Source organism: Taudactylus pleione, unplaced genomic scaffold (genome assembly GCF_031769625.1).
Source record: "Taudactylus pleione unplaced genomic scaffold, aTauple2 ptg000018l, whole genome shotgun sequence".
NCBI lineage: Eukaryota > Metazoa > Chordata > Amphibia > Anura > Myobatrachidae > Taudactylus > Taudactylus pleione.
Genome location: NW_028284420.1, coordinates 7,750,571 through 7,775,829, shown reverse-complemented (window position 1 = coordinate 7,775,829; position 25,259 = coordinate 7,750,571). Strand labels below are relative to the sequence as shown.

At 42.1% G+C, this 25,259-nt stretch overlaps 1 protein-coding gene across 1 annotated transcript in view; it reads right to left on the bottom strand.

Moving 5' to 3' along the window:
* The window catches only part of DNAJC7 (DnaJ heat shock protein family (Hsp40) member C7), an 86,906-nt gene that overhangs the window by 9,338 nt on the left and 52,309 nt on the right, over positions 1-25,259 (bottom strand). Inside the window, exons 6-11 of the mRNA XM_088442472.1 lie at positions 24,447-24,565; positions 18,656-18,809; positions 2,738-2,902; positions 2,227-2,318; positions 1,285-1,358; positions 697-843 (exon numbers count right to left, since the gene is read on the bottom strand). Of these exons, the coding sequence (XP_088298598.1) occupies positions 697-843; positions 1,285-1,358; positions 2,227-2,318; positions 2,738-2,902; positions 18,656-18,809; positions 24,447-24,565 (751 nt within the window). The remainder of the gene's footprint in view (positions 1-696; positions 844-1,284; positions 1,359-2,226; positions 2,319-2,737; positions 2,903-18,655; positions 18,810-24,446; positions 24,566-25,259) is intronic.

Here is a 25,259-nt window from a genome sequence, read left to right as displayed (position 1 = left end):
TTTATAGAGCAACAGCAACTTAGAGTTAGGGATTCCAAAAGAGTAGGTTTTTAAAGTCTTAAGATGTGTACACACTACACAATATTTTGCTCGATTCGCCAGATTCCGACGTAAATCGTGTAAAATACGGCCACGATGCCGATGCGCGTACATCACATCTTCAGATCTTGCCTACAGTAGGCAAGATCTGCCAATCTCGTACACAACACACTGGAAATCTTTAAGGACACACGATAGATCGTTGGTCAGATTGGACACTTTTTAGCACCATATCGTGCCCTGGAGTGCCAGGGAGAGTTCAAGGGAAATCGCTCTCGATATCGCATCGTGAGCACATTGTCTAGTGTGTAATGCACCTTTACTCAGCTGTATTGCACACAGACAATGGGGCTATTAATAGGGTGTGAGCTTGTGCCGCTACGGGAATTCATGCAAGTGTTCCCGTATTTTTAAATAGCAATCATTTTAAAAGGCAAAACCAAGCTGGTTTTGCCTTTAAAATGATTGTCACTTTAAAAATATGGGAACACTCACATGAGTTCCCGCAGCGGCACAAGCTCTCGCCCTATTACATAAGCCCAAATATACGAGTCTGTAGTATAGCTAGTGAAAGAATGGCACTATTGTATCAGGCCTCTATTGGCCTACTTTATTCTGTGTTTCACATTCCTATGCACAGTAGATGTGTCTCATTACCTGGATGATGCATTAATGCTCGTTTCCTGTAAGCTTTCTTGATATCATCTTCTGATGCATTCTTGTCCACCCCTAGTATCTTGTAGTAATCTTTCCGCTTGCTCTTCTTTAATTCCAGCTGTGCGTTCTTAAGGAACTGCTTGTGTTCTGGTAAGAAAAGGGTGTCCAGTGGGATGCATTATGAAAGCTCCTTTGTATCCCCATACACTATTGTTTGCTGACAAATGTGAGGGCTCTCCTTGGTACAGTGGCACGCCATCTGCCATTCCCTCCCCCGCCATATATAATGACACACAAATAAACACTGAGTTATGTATTCCACAAATGCTGGGACAGTGCCAGACCACCAGCTTACCGAAAATATGCACTTAAAATAGAAAACCCCATGAACACCAAAGTGTACTTGTATGTCAGCATGTGTAAACGGTTTTACATTAGCTCAGAAAACAAAATCAGTTTATTAAGTCATGTAACAGAAAGTTAATTTAGTTGTTTGTAGTAGTTTAAAACTTAAATATTCGTGTCTCCAAATAGTCCACAGAAATCCGTCACCAAATACAATGTAGCTGATAATAAAAGTAAGCTTACCTTTTGTGTTTTCTGTCTGGTAAACCTTTTCATAATCCCTAACTGCTTCTTCATACTGCTCTGTGTCCGTGTAACTAGAGGGAACAGAGTAACAATACTCATGTTAGTAACAATACTCATGTTTTGAATATTCAGTGTGCTTTTCTCTATCATGGTTTTATGGGAAACCAATCAATCCGCTATACCCAAAATGTAATGTAGTACAGATACTGATCCATATTTAAAGCACAGTTCACAAATAGGCCAAAATACCATACCAATGTCATTAATGCTGTGTAGCAGCATTTGTTTGTACGAGCGAAACCAACACCATCAGCCCATACATACATCATATGGACATATTGGAAGACCTAACGGCGTTAAATATAATTATATCCTCAATACTTGTTTTCATAAGGACTTCACTAGAAGGGTAATGGATAGTCCAATCTATCCCATCTCTTTGGTGAAAGCAGAGATTTTTTTACACCGAGTGGACATGAAATTGCGCTGAAATTGGAGGGCAACGTAGGGAGTAGTGTAATAAGTTTGAGTCATTAGCTTAAGGTCTCCTGTTATGACTGATGTATTTGCATATACAAATGAGCAACAAAAACGATAGATTTGCTGTTTGTCAGCAGTATTTTAACTACCAGCTAAAACTGTGGGACCTGTTTTTGTTGTTTGCAAGGCAAAGAAACACTGCAGAAAATCAGAGTAAGACTGAATAATATATTTTACTTTTATTCCCCATATATGATCGCTTAATAACAAAATAAAATAAATCACACAGCATGACGTGTTTAAGGGCAATACTGCAAATGTGGGAACAGTACACTATAGGCCTTTCATTCAGTAAGTGTACTGGAGCTCCGTACATGGGGAATAAACCATGTGTGTAACAAAGGCACCAGAATGAGAAGTATTACAGTTACTCAGGACAAATATGGTAATATCGCCTACCATTGTGCCCTCCGTAAGTATGCCTTGATGTAGGTTTCATCCAGCTTTATCGCATTTGAACAATCTTCTATGGCCTCGTCCAGCTTTTTGAGCTGTGCAAATCAAATGATTAGATGACATCAATTAACTATTCTGAAAGTTGATAAAGAAAGTTAGATGGCTGACCCCCAACAACTCTGTCCTGTTTCACAAGAGTCCACCACCCTCCTAGCAAATGCAATCAAATGTTCAAGCTTTTCACAAATACAGATAAAGAATGGCAGAAGTCATATGTAACATGGCAACTTTCTTTTCTTACAAACATGTGCACACCACAGCATGGTGGTACAGTGGTTAGCACTGCTGTCTCATAGCACTGGGGTCATAAATGCCAAATCAGATTAGGAACTTAAGGACGGGGGACAACGATATTCAAATGGATGGTGAAATTAGATCTGATTATTTGGCTGCATATAAAAATTGATAACATGCACTTCTACAGTTCTGTATATAGGTACGACATAGTACTAACCTTCGCATTGACAGTGCCACGATTACAGTATAATTTGGCATTTGTTTTGATATTGTTGGGGTCTATGCTGAGTGCTTCTGAGTACAGTCTGTAGGCCAGGTCATAATTGCTGTCTTTAAATGCTTGGTTGCCTTCTTCCTTTTTGGCTTTTAAAGCTTTTGCATTCTGAAACAGAGAATAATGAGCTGGTTGACTTGATCATTTGTACAAAAACACCACCAGAATCAATCTTGGTAAACCTGAAACTTAACATCTGCTTTTAAAGTAGGCTTGATAGCCCTCTGTAAAACTCCTGTTAGCCAGGTGATAGCAGTGATAAAAATAAAACAACCCCCATTCCACTTTAGGAAAGAACCATTAACAAATATGAAGGACAGCTGCAATTTAAGAGGAACTACCGGTGTTGTTAATATAAACTGCTATATAGCGGATGGACAAGCTGACCTAAAAATCAGCTACGCCCACCATCTCCATCTGTAGTAGCGTGCCTTTACATCTCAGACTATGACGCCAGGAGGATCATGGGAATGTACGCGTCAGCAGGAATGAGTCCCCTAAACAATGGTGGTCCCAGAAGTATGTTTCCGGTAGATGTATTTGCGCAAATACAAGTTTATGTGGATACCTCCATTAAGAAATGGTTAAAATCCTATTGAAATGGGAATTTCACATTGTTTGTTGAAATGTTCACATCACCTTATCACTTAGAAATTCCTAAATTGTTTGTGGAAATAAACACATTAGTGCACCAGGGTGTAAAGGCTGATGAGCTTTGTTTTGCATGTTCATTGTCCCTTAATCCTCAATATGATGACCAGGTACACACATTATACATGAAGAGAAGTTTGTCTTTTTCTATTTGTAGGTCATTTTGGGTTCCAAGGTCTTTTTTTATCCTGCTCTAATGCTGGTTTGTCATGTTGCAAAATATAGTAGGAGCTTTCAGGTGGAACAAAACTGCATTGTTTCTGACCTGTGCCATGTTACCAGGTAGTAAATCACACACTTGGCATCTGCATACACAGGAGAAATACCTCTTTTTGAGTTTAGGGGGTGGGAGGGTGTTCCTCTAGTTCAGGGATGGGGAACCACAGGTCCGGGGGCTGTATAAGGCCCTTGGAATCATTTGGAGCTTTTTTTCTGCTAGCCTCATCTGGCTAACAGGGTGCCTAGAATTACACCCTGCAGCCAGACCATGCAGCAGTGCCGCCAGGAGCGTCCTTAGGATGCTTCAGACGGTCACAGCGCTGCCCTTACAGCTCCCTGAAGCATCCTCAGGATGCTCCGGACATTGCTGTAATTATCGCCGATTGTCATCCCGCCCCCATGTGACATCACACGGAGGGGGCGTGGCCTGCACCAGGCCTGTGAATGATGGTATATATATCAAAATGGCCCTCTGCAGAAAAAAAGGTTCCCCACCCCTGCTATAGCTGAAGAAAATGAAAGGGACAGAAAAATCCATCTGTGTACAAATAAAATTTGTGAGCAAAAACCACAGTAGTTTAAGATTTTATACAGAAAAGCCTACCATGGGCCTACTACTATACATAGAATCCGTCCAGCATATTTCAGATCTAAGCCAGGGTCTTCACTCAAGTCATGTTGTGAAGAGAAATAAAACCAGTTTCAAAGCCAAGATATACAATAGAGATGAGCAAACCAGCAGCAAAATGTCAGAGAAACCGGGTAAGATGTTTTAGTGACAGCATGGAAGTTCTGTTCTGCACTGGACTTGTAAACGCACCTTCTGCAGAATTTATAGCCTATAATTAGAGCTGGGAGAGAGCGAACGTCAACTCACTCTGCTCTGATGTAATTGGTGTAAGCATTATAATAATAGAGTAACACACACAGCAGCTGAAATTTACACTATTCATCTTCATCTGGTATATCAGAATTAATACCAAAACCAGGGGCTTGTAGGTAGCGCATCTTGGTCACTGTTAGAATTGCTCTGTCCTGTTAAATTTAGTGGCTGTGCTACACAGACTTATAAAGTAGTGTCTGTGGTCAGTCGCACTAGGTGCTCTTCACTAACACTATGTGCTACTGACAGTTTAGGGGGGGTTATGCAATAGGTTCCAAGTATAAGAAACAGGTGTGTGTTTGTAGAGTTTGCTGCTAAATTTATAGATGCAATTCGTTATAAGGCTGGATTTGTCTTACAACAAATGATAGCTTTACATTTAGCAGCAAACTCACTGAAAACGCTCCAGTTTCTTACTCAGAACTATTACATAACTCCTTAGGGCGGCATAGGTTCAGCAGCTGAAACAACTGATCCTGATTTTTTTTTGTACCAGGAAACCTACAGATGTGTCCTCATACATTTAGCCTCAATATCCCACACAACTTGCCTGGCGTGAGTGAGTCGCCAGGTCCTATCTTAGCCTGCTAGCGTTGGGTGTCTCTTTTTGCCACAAATGCATCTAAGTCACAATGCAATACAACTAGGACACACCAGCAGGAATAATTTGATACGTGACACTTGTATATCTGTGTGCACCTGAGTCTGTATATGAAGCACAGCGGAACTTGGAATGAAAAAAGCTGCGACCGCTACACTGTAGCACTACTTATACAGATTCAGAGACTCAGTCACACACAGATATAGGGGGGTATTCAACAAGTCGATATAACGATACGTTTTCTCTTGCAAAAACTTTTTGGACCCATCGCACAAATATTCCGCTTATCGCATCTATGCCAGCTCCCGTTTATCGTGCAATCCTATTACAAAACCGGCGATAACACATGTACACGATAATTCTTGCAGGGTTGATAGCTGAAAAGTACAGGTGAAAATGGGGAAATCAGCATGTATCCCCAAAAAAGGTAAACTAATATTGGGTAACAGTATAGAAGTCTTTTATTGGCCATAATCAAAGGGTCTGGCGTTCATAAATGGTGTCAAATGGCTGTTACATGCATTTTTCTATAACAGTAAAAAAAAAAAGATAGAAAATACTTTTTTTTGGCCAAAAGTAATGCTCTAGTTAAATTAGGGGTACATAAAATAAGTATATTTTTGAGTCATTCTAAAGCACTTTTAAAAAATGGTAAACATTCACCTGCTGCTATGCAATGTTTAAAATACCTGCCCCATCCATACAGCCCCCAAAATACCTAATCCACTACTTTGAACCAATTTTTTAAATTTTCACCCCAAAAATGTCATGTCATTATTGGCCCAAATTAGCGAATTAAAAAAATATATTTGCCTAATTAGTCATTAAGGGGGGTGGTCCCAGGGGTTCTGCACCAAGTTCTGACATTTTGTGGGATTTTGCACAACTTCTCACCTACTCAGAGATGGTGAAAACTAATTTGCGATAATTGCTTTGGACCTTTGAAGACCGCGGCTAATTGGACAGCACGATAACGGTTTTTGGAGAAAAGTTTTTGCCGAAAGACAGGTTTTTGCGGCTAATGGGATACCCCCCATAGTGTATAAGTGTTGCATGTCAAATTAAACAGCACAGTCTGCTGATGTGTCCTAGTTGCATCAAATTGCGACTTAGGAGTATAATTACTAAAGTGAGGGTTTTAAGTGGAGTTATTGCCTAATGGCAACCAATAAAATTCTACTTAACATTTATCTAGCACTTTCTAAAAGATAATAGCTAGAATCTAACTGATTGCTATGGGCAACATCTCCACTTCTACAAATCTGCACTTTAGTAAAGATACACCTTAGTCTCATTTTCGGCAAAAAAGACGCCCAGCGCTAGCAGAGTCTCACGGGACCTGTTGTGCAGAGAGGGGCTTTTTAGCACGACTGTAGCAAAGATGTATAAGAACACATCTGTACTAGTGTACTGGTCATTTAGTGATTGTTCACTGTAAGAATTGCTTTGTTCTTGTTCTGAAACACATAATCACTGTTTTGAAATGATTACTTGTGCGATTCAGGGCACGGTCAGATGCTTATGTACTTTCTTGCGATAAAGCTTTATGTTTCCTATGAAAATATTACACATGCAGAAAAATTGGGTGATAAAAAAAAAACAAGATTTAGAAAAGATACACAATGTAACAGACGGCGCTGCAAATAAGATTAAACACACATTTAGCTCATTCAGAAAATATTTAATACATAAAAATAAAGAAAGACAATATTAGTAAAAAAAAATGGCCATGAAATATCTAAAAAGACAATATATTGGGGTAAACCCCTAAAATCTGCGAGTACATTATATATACACATACATATATATATATATATATATATATACATACATACATATTATTACCAGTCATTTATATAGCGCACATATTCCGCAACGCTTTCATTATATATATATATATATATATATATATATATATTAAATGGCTTGATACAATTAATAGTATATTTGTTAGTCACCAATAGTATGAGAACATCAATTGTTCATCTGATAGCTCCACAGTTCAGAAAATACAAAAATAATTATAAAAAAGCAACCATACAAGTTTAAATTACCAACATTTGCTAATACAGGTTGAGTCTCCCATATCCAAGTATTCCGAAATACGGAATATTCCGAAATACGGAATTATTTTGGCATGACTGAGATAATTAAATCTTTGATTTTTGATGGTTCAATGTAAACAAACTTTGTCTAAGGCACAAATTATTAAAAATATTGTATAAAATTACCTTCAGGCTGTGTATAAGGTGTATATGAAACATAAATGAATTTCATTTCTGTACACAAACGTTGCTTGAGCCACAAAATTATTGAAACTATTGTATAAAATTACTTGCAGGCTGTGTGTATAAGGTGTATATAACACATAAATGCATTCTGTGTGTATAAGGTGTATATAACACAAATGCATTCTGTGTGTATATTGGGGTCCTATTCCCAAGACATTTCATTATGATATGCAATTATTCCAAAATACGGAAATATTCCATTATCCAAAATACCCCTGATCCCAAGCATTTGGGATATGGGAGACTCAACCTGTATAGTGCTTTCTTTCAGAGGCTGCTAGGTGTTTTTTAGGATTTTGTGATAGTAATTCTGTCTGAGAAAGCCGCTGAGACTCAGAGAGGCGGGGAAACGTGTTAATCATTACCCACAAGTGTCTGTGCTTCACGCTGCATGCAGCAAGGAACTTTTAGCTAAAAGTGCACTAAGGCTGGAAAGAAGAAGGACTGCTAAAAATCTCCTCCACAAGGCTACCAGTGAGTATGACCACATGGATTGCCTGACCTAAAAGTCAATAGAGGGCTGAGTTACTATTTCATCATAGCGTGCTGACTATTTGACTGTCAGAAGTATACTATTGGTGCACTCACTATTAAAAACGGGAAAGAGTGGACCGTCAATCGCCCCTATAAGGGGAATGATCTATATTGCATCACATTTGCCAGTGAAAATACTGAGGAAATATTATTATATGTGGCTCCCCACCGAATGAGTGGATCACGTGGGAGAAGGAGTATTAATATCACAAAATCCTGAAAAACACCTAGCAGCCTCTGAAAGAAAGCACTATACAGGTTGAGTCTCCCATATCCAAATATTCCGAAATACGGAATATTCTGAAATACGGAATAATTTTGGCATGACAGATAATGAAATCTTTGATTTTTGATGGTTTAATGTACACAAACTTTGTCTAAAGGCACAAATTATTTAAATTATTATATAAAATTACCTTCAGGCTATGTGTAGAAGGTGTATATGAAACATAACTGAATTTCATGTATGTACACAGTTTGCTTGAGCCACAAAATCGTTAAAAATATTGTATAAAATTACCTACAGGCTGTGTGTATAAGGTGTATATAACACATAGATGCATTCTGTGTGTATATTGGGGTCCCATTCCCAAGATATTTCGTTATGATATGCAAATATTCCAAAATACGGAATATTCCGTTATCCAAAATACCCCTGGTCCCAAGCATTTTGGGTATGGGAGACTCAACCTGTATTACCAAATGTTGGTAATTTAAACTTATATGCTTGATTTTTTTATTATTATTTTTGTATTTTATGAATTGCGGAGCTATCAGATACACAATTGATGTTATCATGCTGTTGGTGACTAGAAGTACAAATATACTATTAATTGTATCAAGCCAATTTATATTTTTAGATATATATATATATATATATATATATATATATATATATATACATACACACACACACACACACATATATATATATATATATATACACACACACACATATATATATATATATATATATATATATACACATACACACACACACACATATATATATATATATATCACACACACACACACACATATATATATATATATATACACACATACATATATATATACATGCGCACTCACAGATTTTAGGGGTTTACCCCAATATATTGTCTTTTAAGATATTTCATGGCCATTTTTTCCTAATGTTGTCTTTATTTTTATGTATTAAATATTTTCTGAAATATTTGAACTAAATGTGTGATTAATCTATTTGCAGCGCTGTCTGTTACATTGTGTATCTTTTCTAAATCTTGTATTTTAGAGAGGGGTGACCATAATTAAGATAAATTGAATATACGGTAAGTGTATGTGGGACGCCTAGGTGATCTTTTTTCTTTATATGATTAAAAAAAACAGACCTAAAACATGACATCAACTAAATGTGGTAGCCCTCGTGAATTAATTGAGGAAGAGAGACATGAAGTAAGCCACACAAGTTCTGTGGAACAAGGTAACTTACACATCTGTGGCGTTAATGAAGAGCAACCCCCCTCCTCCGTTAGCAGCAGCAGCACCTGAAAATCAGAAGGATATAATACCCTCATGTAAAGTCCCTGCTGACACAAACTCAGATGCACCAACAGCAGCAAGAAATGTTCTTGTGTCACAAGTGTAGACAGAACACAATTGTCAATGATCAACCTACAGCAGCTGAAAGTGCACTTTCCACATGAAAACAAAGATAGGTACTGTTTCTATAGATGATGATAATATTAAAGTGGAAGTAGAACAAGGAGAAGTAGACAGTTACTTACAGGTGGAAAAAGAAACATACAGATGGTAGAAGTGGGACTGGTGATAAAGGATCAGGTAGTCTGCAATGTTTTTCAAGCCTGCTCAGCCTGTATTCCTATATTGCTTCTGGTATGCAAGGCGTTTTCTTCCTGGTACACGTAGTCTCCTCTCACTTTAATTGATCTTATAAAACCACTAACATATACATATAAACCACCTGTGGCAATGACTAGTGGAGTGTGGCAGGATGACCAGCACACAAATGCTGATTATGGACAACACTTTGCCACTAATTCAGCAAGCCAAAATTACTTGGAGGAATGCATTCCAATTCCATTCCAAATGTGGAAAGGGATGAATGTTCTACAGAACAGCTTTACGCAAATTTTGCTCATCTCGAATGTACACGGTTTGTTTGGCTATGTAATGCTCTAACACAGGCATGTCAGACTCAAAATACCAACCAGCCCAAATATTCAAGGTCTTAAGTGTGTGTGGGCCGCAACAAAAACAAAAGCATTGTATGCAATTTTGAAAGGTTTATTATTAATAAAAGCCAATGCAGTGCCCCCTGTAGTAGTGCCCCTTATGCAATGTCCCAAGAATTTGTTCTCATTATGCAATGCCCCTTATGCAGTGTCCTAGTCTCTGTAAAGCGCTGCGGAATATGTGTGCGCTATATAAATAACTGGTAATAAATAAAATAATAATAAAATAGTAGTGCCCATTATGCAGTGCCCCAGTAATGTCCCTAGTAGTGCCCCTTATTCAGAGCCCCCAGTAATGCCCCTTATGCAGAGCCCCCAGTAATGTCCCTAGTAGTGCCCCTTATGCAGAGTCCCCAGTAATGCCCCTTATGCACAGCCCCCATTAATGTCCTTAGTAGTGGCCCTTATGCAGAGCCCCCAGTAATGCCCCTTATGTTGTGCCCCTTCCCAGTATAGAACAGGCCCCACTCACCTGTGCAGTACTTACCTTTTTCTTGATGGCCGCTGGGCACCGCTCCAGTCAACGCAGTCTTCACTCCCACCGTCCCGCGTAGACGCTGCCTGGATCTAATTAGATCCAGAGCGGCAGGTGCAGGCTTCTCTCATCGCTGCATCACTGGGAACGCTGGTCTCTGAAGCGATCAGAAGCTTCTGATCGCTTCAGAGACCAGCGTTGCCAGCTTTAAATGAAGTAAACACTGCCCGATCAGAGCTGAGCTCCAATCGTGGCAGGGGTGTGGGCCCATGCTGTCGGGCCTCACAAAATGTTTATTCGGGCTGCATGTTTGACATACCTGCTCTAACACATTGTTTTGAGGTCACTGTATTCAGATCATACTGGAGTATAAATTGAAATGTTATTAATATGCAATTAGACTAGTTGCTTTCTAAGTGTTATCTGCAGGTGAATTCAATATGGAATAAAAGGCAGACTTGTGCTCTAGATAAGCGTGCTAATGTGTAAGGGAGCTGCTTCGAAAAATGGAGATGTCCCTTCTCCTTCAAAGTTTAGTATTATATGATAGCTCCGAAGCGCTACACCCTACACAATATATATGGAAATAGAGTGATGTGGTCCAGGACCATAAATGAATGAGACGTCTATACTGGGTATATAAAATAATGATATACCAATGTCCCTTATTAATATGGATGGAAGTGAAATATCAGCACACTGTAATATAGCAAAATGATTTTACTGATAGATACAATAACATATAAAAATGTAGACATCCTAATACTGATCTATACAATGATCCTGTGCACGTGTCACAAAATCAGTGTAAAAAAGAGAAGATCAGACTTCAACTCCATTTGAATAGTCCTGGATAAACCAGGTTTAGTTCAGAAAATGACTAGAATGACCACGGCGGGTCATCAACAATAAACAATGACCACGGCGGGTCATAAACCATAAACAATGACCACGGCGGGTCATAAACCATAAACAGTGACCACGGCGGGTCAGACACAATTATAGCTGATCTGATAAAATAAATTGTCAGTCTGAGATATCCGTGTGGAAAAAAATCAATGTTCAGATGCAGGAGAGGCGTCCCGGGACGCTAATATGGCTGTTGAAATAAGGTGGATGCCCCGGGGATCACCCAGCCTCCACGCCAGCGTTCCGGGCGGAACACGAGTGTAGAGTACCCGTCCAGGACATATGCCCCATACTCATAGCCCTGCAGCCGTACTCCCTCTCCGGGAAGACATCCCCGGGGCATCCACCTTATTTCAACAGCCATATTAGCGGGACGCCTCTCCTGCATCTGAACATTGATTTTTTTCCACACGGATATCTCAGACTGACAATTTATTTCATCAGATCAGCTATAATTGTGTCTGACCCGCCGTGGTCATTATTTATTGTTTATGACTCGCCGTGGTCATTCTAGTTATTTTCTGAACTAAACCTGGTTTATCCAGGACTATTCACATGGAGTTGAAGTCTGATCTTCTCTTTTTTACACTGATTGTGTGACACATGCACAGTATTAGGATATCTACATTTTTATGTTATTGTATCTATCAGTAAAATCATTTTGCTCTATTACAGTGTGCTGATATTTCACTTACATCCATATTAATAAGGGACATTGGTATATCATTTTATATACCCAGTATAGACGTCTCATTCATTTATGGCCCTGGACCACATCACTCTATTTCTATATATATTGTGTAGGGTACAGCGCTTCGGAGCTACCATATAATACTAGGTGAATTCAATAAATACATGATAAAAAAAATCTCTTAATCCACTTTAAAAAAGATGCTTACGTAGCGTGTAAAATGTCTGACAACTTAAAGTTGGGGCGCTCAGGTCTCGAGATGTTTTAAGTGTGAAACTGGTAATATTAATTAGAACTCTCATTTTCACTTGAAACATGCCCAAACTACTGAGAACAAGATAAGATAATGCGGAGACAAAAAAAACAGGATTTTGGTACTTACCGATAAATCCCTTTCTCCGATTCCACAGGGGACACTGGAGTTCAAGACAGTGGGGTATAGACGGTGGTAGAGTAGAGCCTGGCACTTTAAATAATCTAGAAGTGTGACTGGCTCCTCCCCCTCTATGCCCCATCAGCCCCAGTTTAAGAACTGAGCCCGAGAGGAGACCGAGGACAACAGGAATACGAGGAGAAGGAGAAGACCACAGAACGGAACAATACCGACTGAAGGAGAACAGAGGAAACCACTGCAGGGAACACATGCAGCCACACAACTATATAAAGACCCACAACAGGCAGGTACGCCGCGCCGGGCGGGCGTCCAGTGTCCCCTGTGGAATCGGAGAAAGGGATTTATCGGTAAGTACCAAAATCCTGTTTTCTCCTTCATCCACTAGGGGACACTGGAGTTCAAGACAGTGGGGACGTCCCAAAGCCAACCTCCCGGGTGGGAAGCGCGGAGAACATGCCGACCCTTCAGGCAACCGAACAGGGACCGCATAGAACCGGAGGTTCAACGGAAGGCAAGAGCTGAGAATCAAGTGTCGTGAGCCAGGAGACAACCAGAACTCCGTGCGGAACAGACACAGAATACCACAACGTACAGTAATCGAATGGAATAAGCGGCTAGCGAGAAAACACCCTCAGATGAGAAGCATCAGAACACTGTAAACTCAGCTGAAAACAGACCAAGCCAGACTGTTGGGAGCAGAGAACTCCTACCCGAATCCATAGGAGAAGGGCAGTAACCCGAGAAGAAACCTCGAGGAAACCGTACCAGATTCGGAAACAGGAAGCTGCCACATTTTGCAGATAGCAGAATACCAGCACTGCTGGACATAACTCATATAGATAGAAGTATAACGATACCAATCTACAAAAACAGAGAGTCCACAGACTCCTCACAAAAAGTATAAGGTAAAAGTCAAGGCCGCACAGTCGCCCTGAACCCTTCCGAAAGTCCAACTACTACAAAGTTGTGAACCAGCGGAAGGATGAGACCATAGAAATCTCCAACGAGTGGAGATCACCCTGGGCATGAGGCCGAGGCGGCTTCGAGAAGATTGAGATTACAATACCTTCCAGAGAGTCAGACCGCAGTACAACCCCTTCTGAGAACAGGAATAAACCAGCAACTGAAACCCTGACGCTAAAGAGAAAACAACGGACAACTTCCAACATGATGGAAGTGCATAGGTAGTAGTAACTGCTGGCCTGAACATAGCATGAAAACAACCAGGAAGATACCAGTCAGGTACCTGTCAGTATGATAAAAATATCAACAGCTACTGAACAGGAAACCCACCAGGCCCCCTGAGTGGAACATAGTGACTGTCACACTTCTATGTAAAGATGTGCAGTAGCCCAGAGATGTGCTTTGGTCCATAACGCCAACAGATTCTAGTAGAATTGGTTCTCAATGTTGTAACTATGCACCCACACTCCAGGAAAATTCTAAAGTGTAGAGCCAACTGATTAAAAGAGCGGATGGCTGCTAGGAGGCAGTAAGGGAGAAGAACTCTATGTATGTCAGTTTACATGAAATAGGAGCCTCTACCGAGGCATTAGTGGGTAAGCTCTCACCTGTGAGCGACCAGAAGCCCTCTGGCCCGAAATGTAGAATGTCACTGACCTGTTGTATCGCAAAGCAACCCGCCACATTAGGAATAGAGAGTAGCTTCAGTGGGCTAAGACCAATGCCCTACAGCACGTACTTCAGTCTGGAGATGTGCAGTAGAAAATACTGTGGAAACTAGCAGAATGTTAGTGGAGACAAGAAGGTCGTAAAACAGGACTCTATACCTGAGCCTGTTCCATTAGAGACGTGTATCTGAAGATTATACTTATACCCCAAAAACGGTCTGCTAGTTTAAGTATCCTTACATAAATATTTACAATGTGTATTATGCCCACCAATCTAATATAACCCAGGTCTGTCCCTGCCTAAATCGGTAGGTGGCCCTAGGCCTTCAAGATATGAATTGTACCTAAGGGCCCTTTAGACTCATTCTATTGAGATATACGACAATAATATGGAGTATCGGAATCGATACTGAGAAGGGTACCTGTACTTAGACATAGAACTCGTTAGTTATCCCAAGCAAAGAAGGGAGATAGCAGTAGTGATAACCCCAGTAGGGTTAAACAGAAAACAGGTTTTTGTTTCCCAATTATTAGGAAATATACATACAAGGAATGAGCGTCTTACCAGTTTGCTACCAAGTGCATCACTGTAATGATAATAGGTCCCCCGAAACGGGGCGCCATAGATATAGACTAACATGAACCGAGCTATATAAGTATATATCCTTATATACATGTGACATGGCTAGGGTCCATACTAGAAGCAATGCCTTAGGGAATTGTGACTATCACTATGTAAGCTGCAGCACATGACTTTAGATTATAGAGCCACCATATAATATGTATGGATATAGCCTACAGCTTCTGGTAATCCCTGGCGGCTTCCCATGCGTGGTATTATAGGTAACCTAATGCTTGTAGAAGTATAGGCCTCCTACACATATACATGTATATACACACAACCCAATCCCCCGGGAGAGATCGTGTTAAGCGGAGTTATTGTACCATCTACCGCATCAGGAGTCCAGCCTCCAATCGCAGCCTTCTATCAATATGCAAGGTATCAGACATAAAACTGATAACAACAGATCCTACCCCTGCTCTTATGGTAAGGATAAGAAGCGATATCCACATATGCATATGCATACCTACATACAAATTTAGTAGGTGACAATAATATTGTAAAATTAGAACATGAGCAAAAATTAAAGCCATGGAAGGAACTGAGCCCAAGGACAAAATTCACTCCAGCATGTATATGTTCTACTGCAGGGCTAGTATAAAATACAATATACATATTACATATATATATATATATACACACACACATATACATACCATACACGTGGCTTACCCCCACGCAGGGGAACTGCTCATGTACCGCGTGTGGCCGTCACTCTGCTACTGCGCAGGGGCAGGGTATGTTAGCTGCGTGCTGTCCCAGACTGGTTTCAATCCTGGGACCCTTCTGTTACAGGTGTACTCGCCTTAGCAGGTGAGCCATTTTAGCGCCAGATTAACCCATTTTTCGAAGTGGGAATCAAAAAGACCACCTCAGTGCTGTGAGGCAGCAATGCCACGTTACTAACCTCTTCCTGTATGTGCTGCCGAAGGGAACACATGAGAAATAAATAGATGCACATATGCATACCTTCTAAAGTAAGCACAGAAAACTGGTGAAAGGTTTTAAGACCAGCCTATAATGTAGTATATGTAGTAATGTAGTATATGTGCTGCCACATATATGCATGGGAAGATACTGCCCCTCTTTAAGGCGAGCCCATGTGAGGCATAAGCCTGGGGATGGGACGCCAAAATGTGCTAACCCTGGGTGAAGGGTATGCTATAACCATAAGTTCTGGCAGCAGCACCAGAACAGTAGAGCTAGTACACCATGAGGCTATGATACTTCACAAGCTAAGATACCAAGCCATTAGATTAAGCTAGGCGCCCTTTGTTATAGAACGAAGGGAAGCCTGCCAAGCGGCGCTGCATTGGCGGGACTGTCTCGTCAATCCCTCGCTTCTAGCTGTGATGCATCGACTGAACTGGCCTCTTTCAGAACCGCCTAACGTGGTGTTATGGTGCAAAAGGGAATTGGGCTAGTTCCCATACAGCTAGCAACCAGCTATGCACTGTAGCTAGCACTAAACTCCTGTCATACAAGGACAGGGCCTCCCCTACCCTTTGCGCTGAAGCACTCCCAGTGTGGAAGGCGTAAGAGACCCACGCTAAAGCACTCCCTGCTGCAGGTAGTGCACTGAGCTATCATGCTTGTGTGCAGTAGTAACTACAGTCCTTAAAAGGGAAACAGGGGGCGCTGTTTGTACATGAATACCGCGCTGTACGTGTGCAAACTGCTACACTCCAGTTAGCACAGCGCTGCTAGCCCCCTTAATAGTATAAAGCGGTGATGCTGTCCTGCTGTGACAGGAGTGTGAAGGTCATACAGCACTGCATCGGGGAGCCGCATTGTGCTGGTATAACTTAAGGCTATTAGCCCTATGTTATAGCTAACAGGGAAGCCTGCTCAGCCCAGCCAGGAGCTGCGGGACGCGGCATCTCCTCCTGAGATCTAGATGAGGAGCGTTGCTAATTTTTTAAAACCAGCCTAAGCAAAGACAGTGCTGCCTGCACCGGGAGAACATACAAACTCCACACAGCAAGAGCCGTGGAGAGATCCGAGCCCTGCGCTGATACTTATTTGTAGCCAGCCCTATACTCCTATCTCTACTTTTGTGCTAGCAGCACTCCCAGCGTGGGAGAAGGAGGGAGTCGCGTAGGATACCCACGCTAATTAACCCTGTTGCAGGAGTTAGGAGGCAGCCGCGCTCTTCAGGCGCTGGTCTGCACTGCACCTTTAACCAGCGGCAGGCAGTGGTACAGATGGCGCGGCTATTATGCATGACGCGCCCTTCCCTAAAATCCCGGCTATCAGTGTGTGCGCGCGCGCGTGCACTGTTATGCTCGCCTCTGCCCACTTACTAGGAAAGAGTGGGCTGGGCGTAATGTAGGGAACACAACCTTCCTCCCGGCCCTGCAGAACGGGGTGCGGGACCAGCAGATACATTTATAAGGCTGGGCCGCTCAATAAGGGAAGCCTCTTTACGCGGGTACTCCTTACCAAGGATCGCGCTGCTTGTCAGCGCTGCAACTGCCTCTGTAGAGGGACGCGTCTGGCCTCCTGAAGCCGGCCATTACACCAGATGGCAGGACCTCGCCTGTGCTGCACTATTTAGTGAGCAGCGGTGCGGCGTCTGTCTTACTCACACCTGGCTGCCCCGCTGGTTGGGCTGCCCCGCAATTAGGGCCGCGAAGGGGGGCGTGGCTTTTCCCCGAGTGCGGCCGCCATTTTAATAATGGGGGGGCTGCTGCTGCCCGCTCTAGACGCGGCAGGATGCCCTCCCAGGTACCTCTGAGGTCCCTTCCCGGGGGGACTAATGCAGAGTATGTCAGCGCAGCAGCGCTAACGGACCGGCAGACCGCGCTGCTCTCAGATGAGGGCTTAGAGCACGAGCCCGACTCCATCCCCTCGTTAATAGGAGGGGGATGGCTAGGAATAAGTCAGTCAGCAGCTCCGACACTACCACTTTCACTGGCAGGGGGAAGGAGCAGTGTGTGACAGCCATGCAGTGTGCGCTGTCCCTGAGCCCAGCGTTTTGGCCCACCACTCCAGCTAGTCAGGAGTAGTGGGATATACTTACGGACTGCTGCGGCCGGGTTGCTGGGCTGGGGGCCAAATGAGGAAACCCGGACACGAACCGGTTTCAGTTGTGGCGGGTCCTCATGGAGTCCGATGACTCTGTTTAAAGTCCCCCCTCAGGGTCACCGGACACAGACTGCAGTAGCCGTGTGGTGCCCTCCCGGCGGCTCCCACGTAGCAGGCAGACTGCCACAGTAAGCAGCCTGCCTGTCCTCATTGCTTGTATAAAAGCTTAAAATATGATTATATGAGAAAGGCTGGAGACAGCCTGATGTGCGACCGGCTCTCTCGGGCACATTCTAAAAACTGGGGCTGATGGGGCATAGAGGGGGAGGAGCCAGTCACACTTCTAGATTATTTAAAGTGCCAGGCTCTACTCTACCACCGTCTATACCCCACTGTCTTGAACTCCATGTCCCCTAGTGGATGAAGGAGAAAATTAAAAATTACATTGAAATTGAGAAAAGACTACATTTTATCCAGTGAACTCCTAGGCTAGGTTTCATAAAATGTAGGTCCTTATTTATTAATGTAGAACATTTGTATTAACAAAGCATACAAAAATACAAACCTGCATTGTTCTAAGCAGATGATCAAAATGTACATTTTCTAGTACTCCAGGCTGCATTTATAATTGGTGTTTTTAAAACTTAATAACTGGAATATAAATTGTGAGGTTATTAAAACATGATCAAATAAAACGCATACCCTGCAGGCTAACCGAGCTTTCTGGTGATCGGGGAACATTTTCAAGGCCTGCACAAAGAACTGTACAGCCTTCTCGATACAGTCTTCATAATACAGGCAGAGTCCCCGAACGTACAGTGCGTCAGCATTTGTAGAGTCCAACCGTAAGAGGTCACTAAAAGGAGAAAAATGATGGAACATACAGTCTGTGGCAGACAACAAGAATTACAATGGAGCAAAATATAAGTGTAAAAAGGTAAAGCAACTTCAAAAGTATTTTTACTAGCTAAACACTATCCATATGAATACAGTACATAATGAACGATCAGATATCTGTTCAAAGTGGGCATTTCACTTATACAAAACTGCACATTAAGGCGAACATGACATGTCCACAACCCCCCTACGCCCACAATGCCTCCCTTCAACCATTTTACACCAATTTTGCCAGGCCATTATTATGGATCACAGAAAACAAATGCCTCACAATTGTGCACATGCTGTTATCACATATTATTGAGTGCTGACACATGGAAGGTCTGTACACAGTGCAGAGCCTAGAAACCCAGGACAAGGGGAAAAAATGTTTTTTATTAACATTTCGTGCTGCGACATACTTGGTGACCAATCAGGTAAGAAGAATGGTGAGGTTTTCCAGATAACCTCACTGACCATCATCGCAAACTTATTTTCCGAATTGTCCATCACTAAGTACTATCAGCTGGTAAGCTCTCAATCATTCTAAATGTATTAGCACTGGCAATACAAGGCTTACAGCCTTATGCATTATAGCCTTCTGAAACTAAGTGTTTGGGGATTTAATTAACCAAAGAACCAGACAATTTGTAAAACACAAATTTTGAATCCAAATTATCCAATATATGTTCAGATCTTAAAAGATACCAATCGAAAAATGTCTTTAAAATTATATCCTACCTACATAATATATTATACTTATTGTAATCCAGGAACCTATGTATCAAGTTATTTTTTATGCAAAACTATGCAGAAATTGCAGTTTGTGCATAATTTTATGTATTGTAGCTATGTACTAATGGCACAATGCAGGAGATTTCACAGAACTCTCCAGCAAAGTGCTAAGTAGCGCTTCAGATCGCAGTCCCCATCATCATCAATGGGGACTACGATATGAACCTTATGTTACAAACTCCAAAAAGCACCCAAGTAGTTTAGACCATCTTCAGATGGTGTAAACTGCTGTCAACCTATGGAGAAGCTGACACTGTGCGCACGCGCAGTTTCAGATTCCCCCGGAGAAGACTTTCACTTCTGTGAAAGACTTCTACACCCTACAAGTTCCCCTTTGTACATAGCGGGAATATTTCCATTAAAAAATAAAAATATCCCCTGCGATATGAATAGGTAAATCGCGGCTGGTCCATGATTATTAGTACATAGGCCCCTCGGACTCTACATATACTCATCACCAATGTTCTTCAAACAAATTCAGAAAGTGATCAGGGATTTTATCTGGGGTTAGAGAAAGCCTCAATCCAAATATGATAATTCCGGCGTAAACATTTGGGGAGCCTACTACAACTACCAAATTTCTTAATGCACTACCAGTCAGTATTTCTCTGTAGGATCATGAAGTAGTTGCACCCTAGCTGATCTAAACAGTGGGTTACAATTAGAGATGAGGAGGTCCGGTTCTCCGAGATCCGGACCAAGACCCGAACGCGGCTCAAGGTTTCCCGCGTGACTCGGATCTCAAAACGAGGCAAAACGCCATCCTCCCGCTGTTGGATTCTCACGGGTTTTGGATTATATAAAAGGTTGTGGAGAGAGAAGCTGTCAGTCACTCAGTGTGTGTCCAGTCAGGGTGTTAGGCTGAAGGCTGCTGCTGTGTTGTTCATAAAAGGTATGCAGAATGCAGTATATAAAGGGGGCTTCCTTCATTGGGTGCTGCAGCTGTTGTGTCACTTGTCCTGTCAATTAACTATGCCTGCTGCTGTGTTGTTATCCTGTCCATCAGGTTAATGCTCTGTCAATTAAGGGTGTTCTTAACCAGTGTAAAAAAAGAAAAAAAATAGTGCTTTTTTTTTTTCGTGTGTGCGCGTTAGCAACTTAGCTGCGCTATTATTGTTTGGTGACACTGCCAGCCAGACCGCAGTTTACCGTCCACGTATTTGTGACTCTGCAGGTGATCTGTCCGCACTCAGCAGGTTGTGCTTTGTTGTCCATAAAAAAGGGGTGCTGTCTGTGTTGTTCATCAAGGGGCTGCTGCCTCATTAAGGGGTGATCTTTCTCAGTGTAAAAAAATAAAAGTGCAGGGGTTTTTTTTGTGTGCGCGTTAGCAACTTAGCTGCGCTATTATTGTTTAGTGACACTGTCGGCCAGACCGCAGTTTATCATCCACATATTTGAGACTCTGAAGGTGGTCCATCAGCACTCCGCTGCTCCGCAGGGGTGCTTTGTCGTCCATAAAGGGGTGCTGTGTTGTTCATCAAAGGGCTGCTGCCTCGTCCAGGGGTACTCTTGCTCAGTGTTAAAAAAATAAAAGTAAAGTAAAATTATCATTCCTGTGTGTGCGCTACTGTAGCTACGCTATTATTGTTCGGTGACATTGCGCTCATAAATTTTCTTAAGAATCAAAACTTTAAAATAAAAAAATTTATGAAAAACTAAAAATCAATCATCCCGTCCTTTCCGGGTCTTCAGTCCATAAACATATTCCAACTCCGTTGGGCCTAGTTAAGGAAAACATTCGTGGTTTTTAAACTTTCTAGGGATCGTATAGTTTATTAAACTGCCATCCTGTCTACCACTGCAGTGCCACTCTGTGCCATGTTGGAAGCTGAACTGACACATGTTAGTGCCGCCCACTGCTGTCGCTTAGCTTAGGCAGCCAGCTAGCTGGATGCAACATTTTGGCCTAAACTAGATGGAATCAATATTGTGAGGTGGTCATAACTGACTGGAAATAAATGTTATTGAGGTTAATAATACTGTAGGAACAACAACAGGCCCAAATGATGTGATTTTAGCTGTTTTATGATTTAATTTTTTTAGAAAAAAAAATATAGATCAAAAACCAAATCCAAAACACGCAAGGGGCGGTTTTGGCAAAACCAAATCCAGATCCAAAACACGAGGAGATACTGATCCAAAACTAAAATCCGCGGGTCAGCGCACATCCCTAGTTACAATAGAACACCACTCGTTCAGGTCAGTAGCAATAGCTCCAAGGGTCTTCTTATAAGACAACCTAGCTCTCCCTAACAATGGGGGCAATTCAACTCTCTGCATATGCTTCTGACACACCTATGCGGGCACCCCATGACCATGTATCTTTGATACATTTTTCCTCACACCCTATAGAGGTTCACAGGAAAATGAGTGAAGATTCTTTATAAAATAAGCAGCAACTGGACTCTGCAGCTGCACATTGCAGATAATTGAAAATATATGGTGTGACAGATGGTCTCTTCATCTATCTCTATCCAGACACTCTATTGTGGCTGGTACTCTAGTGTCACCTTTCTTTCCATAAACCATCCATGAACAAGTACCTAATTATCAACTGAAACCACAGGAAATCTACACAAACAACACCGGCGGACAGCGGTGAGAATCAGTCCAATGCGACATTTACATCTGAAATGAGGTGAGTGTGTATATAGAAGCACTTACCCACATTATTCTACAACATATCACACTGTGGGGCACATTCAATTGGGAGCGAGGTTTTCACCGAAAAAAATCACGCATACCTCGCGCCTAATTTTGGATTATCATGGGTATACGCGCTCCTGATACACGCAATATCCAACAAATAAAAAAATGCACACGGGGCTTTTAGCACTAAAAACCCTGCTGTGCGAGAGAAAAAAAAAAAGTTACTTACGGGTCTGGTGGACTCCACGGCTCCCGGTAATCTACCTTCCATCTTGCTGGGGAGTGGAAGTGGGATGCTGGGAGATTTAGTTCTCCCTGCTGCAGCCTCCAGGGGAGTTCTCACACAGACACACATCTTACACACACGCTGCTGCAGAAGACCGGGTCCAGACAGGCTGGATGAAGACGACACTACTTCGGAAGGTGAGTAATTACTGACTAATTAAGCTAATTGGAAACTTTCAATTGCCATGGGGGGTCCCAGAGCAATTCCCAATAATTTTTCCTAAAAATATGGATTTTAGGAAAAATTGGTTGTGCTCTGGGACTGTGAAAAAAATAAATTTCCACCACTCAAAAAATGTAAAACCCAGCACTTAATTGAATAGCAAAAATGCCGCACCTGCAGGAAAAAGCCAGCATGTGTGGGATTGTCGCACCTAATTGAATACGCCCCTGTGTACCTTTATGCTTTTACTTGGAGTTTAAATCAAAGTGATCACCATTACAAATCTCTGGACAGTGACAAATAACTAGTACTCCAAAGAGCAAAAGGTTGAGCAGTTTTATTCTGGCTGTATATTTAAAGATACACAACTATCCTCCTGGTGCAGTTCTACACCTTTTTATATCGTTCACAATTGTGGACAGAAAGAAATGCAATTAAAAACCATGAAATACTTATCCACTGTCAGTATTTTGGAGGACAATCTGACTGGAAAGTGGTCTATATACTGGTCATCATGGCTAGTTTTCTCTTCTTATTCTTTTAATTTAAAAGAAACTTTTTGCAATATATTACTGTAGGTCATATTATTATTCTATACTGTTCTCACTGGGCACCTTTAGCAGAATACCCTGCCATTTTGTTAATTTGGAAATGAACCCTTCCCATCTTGGAATTCATGAATTGGGCCACGCCTTCTCCGGAGCAGACACACACACACACCACACACACACTACACACACACAGTAGGACCGTAACAAAGCAAAAGGGGAAGGCTGAGCAAAGGGCCGGATGCAGCAGCTCGGCCACAACCAAGCACCCCAGGTAGGCGCATACAATGGAGAGTAGAGCTCAGGGCTTCCACTGCATGCCGCCGGCAGCCCATCCCACACAAGCTGGGGTCACCCAGACATACAGCTTTCTCTTGCAAGACACCAAAGTCAGGACAGCACATGATCTAGCCATATGCAGCAGGCTAGGCCGAGTGGCACCCAGGCTGGACCTTTGCTAAATGCTTTTGGCCAGTATCTGGCCGGACAAGCATTATTAGATGCTGCACACATGCTGCCAGTCATTTTGAAATTGTTAGTGTGAGGCTTTAGCAAAGGCAAGGGTGGAAAGGCAGCTAGACACAGGCGGACAGTAGTAGTCGCAGCTGGAGGACACCGTACCATGAAGGGGCCCCTATCTCCACTGTGGTGGCCCCTATCCCCTCACCATGAAGGGGTCTCTATCTCCACTGTTGTAGCCCCATCATTTACACCTCCACATCATTTAGCCCATTATTGAGCTTTTTAGAGAAATTCACCTGAAAACAGACCGGTCTTTTATTTATACCATTTAAACCCTTCCAAGTACATGATTATTCATTGGGAGGGGTGTACCAGAGGTTCTGCACTGTGTCCCCACATTTGTACCTTAAAATATTTTTCATACCTTGTCACCTGCTCAGGGGGGTGCACGCAAAATAACGTCAATTTCCTCTGAAAAATTAATGCGAGTTTGGATTGTGTAATTCGCAGAGAGAATAGATCACAGGACACAACTTGCACCTAATAGTACTGAGCCCTATAACTACTGTAATGATTGAATTGTAAAACAATGTTGAGCTCTATGGCTTCAGATAACGGCACATAATCCCACCTGTGCACTGGCAGTAATGAAAGTACAGTTTATATATCCACAAGTAGTTTACAAAAGGCTGAAATAAAGAAGTTTAGACACTACCTGGCAACGGATTGGGCATCTGGGTAGCGGCCAAGAAGCGCCAGACATTCTGCTTTGAGAATTTTGAAGCGGTGACAGGCGGGGGACAGCTCTAAGGCTCGATCCATGCAAAACACAACCTGCCACAAGACACAACAATAAGCAGACAACCAGGGTGCAGCTATGCCTTTAATAAGGGAAACAAGGTCTCCCGGGAATTTTACTTCTTCACATTATAATAAAGTACAAGACAGCGAAGGAAAAAATCAGTATAGTGCTCTGACACTCCTAGCCAAATCTGGTTTCACATAACCATATTAAACCAAGCTGCCACTGACAAAAAAAAGGAGTGCTCTGTAAAGAATGGGGTTTAATTAGGGTACTTTATTGATGGTGGAAACGCCATGAACAGAATAGGAGGAGCTTCACACCAGCACTATCACTTGAAATTTGCAGCGCACATTATAGCAGACTGGGCAGTGCCTCAACACTTCTCGGTCCGTACTCATCATTTGTACACAGTTGAAGCAAGTGTGACTGAAACAAAAGAAAAGTCTGCATAATACCATGCCAGGATTCCAGTACGAGCTAAAGAGGCAACACCTACAGCAAGAGTGCAAGTGTCATTTAAAGTGAAAATAAAGGCCCAAAAAATATTCTTTGGTAGAATGTTAAGCTTATATATAAAGGGGAGGTAGTCAGGACCCGGACGGTCTTAATACCGGCAGCGGCATCCTGACAGTAAGTATTAGGGTTGGGCACTAGGGGGAGGGTTAAGGTTAGGCTGCGGGAAGAGTGGGTTAGGGTTAATATCTGGGTTACCAAAATCTGTCT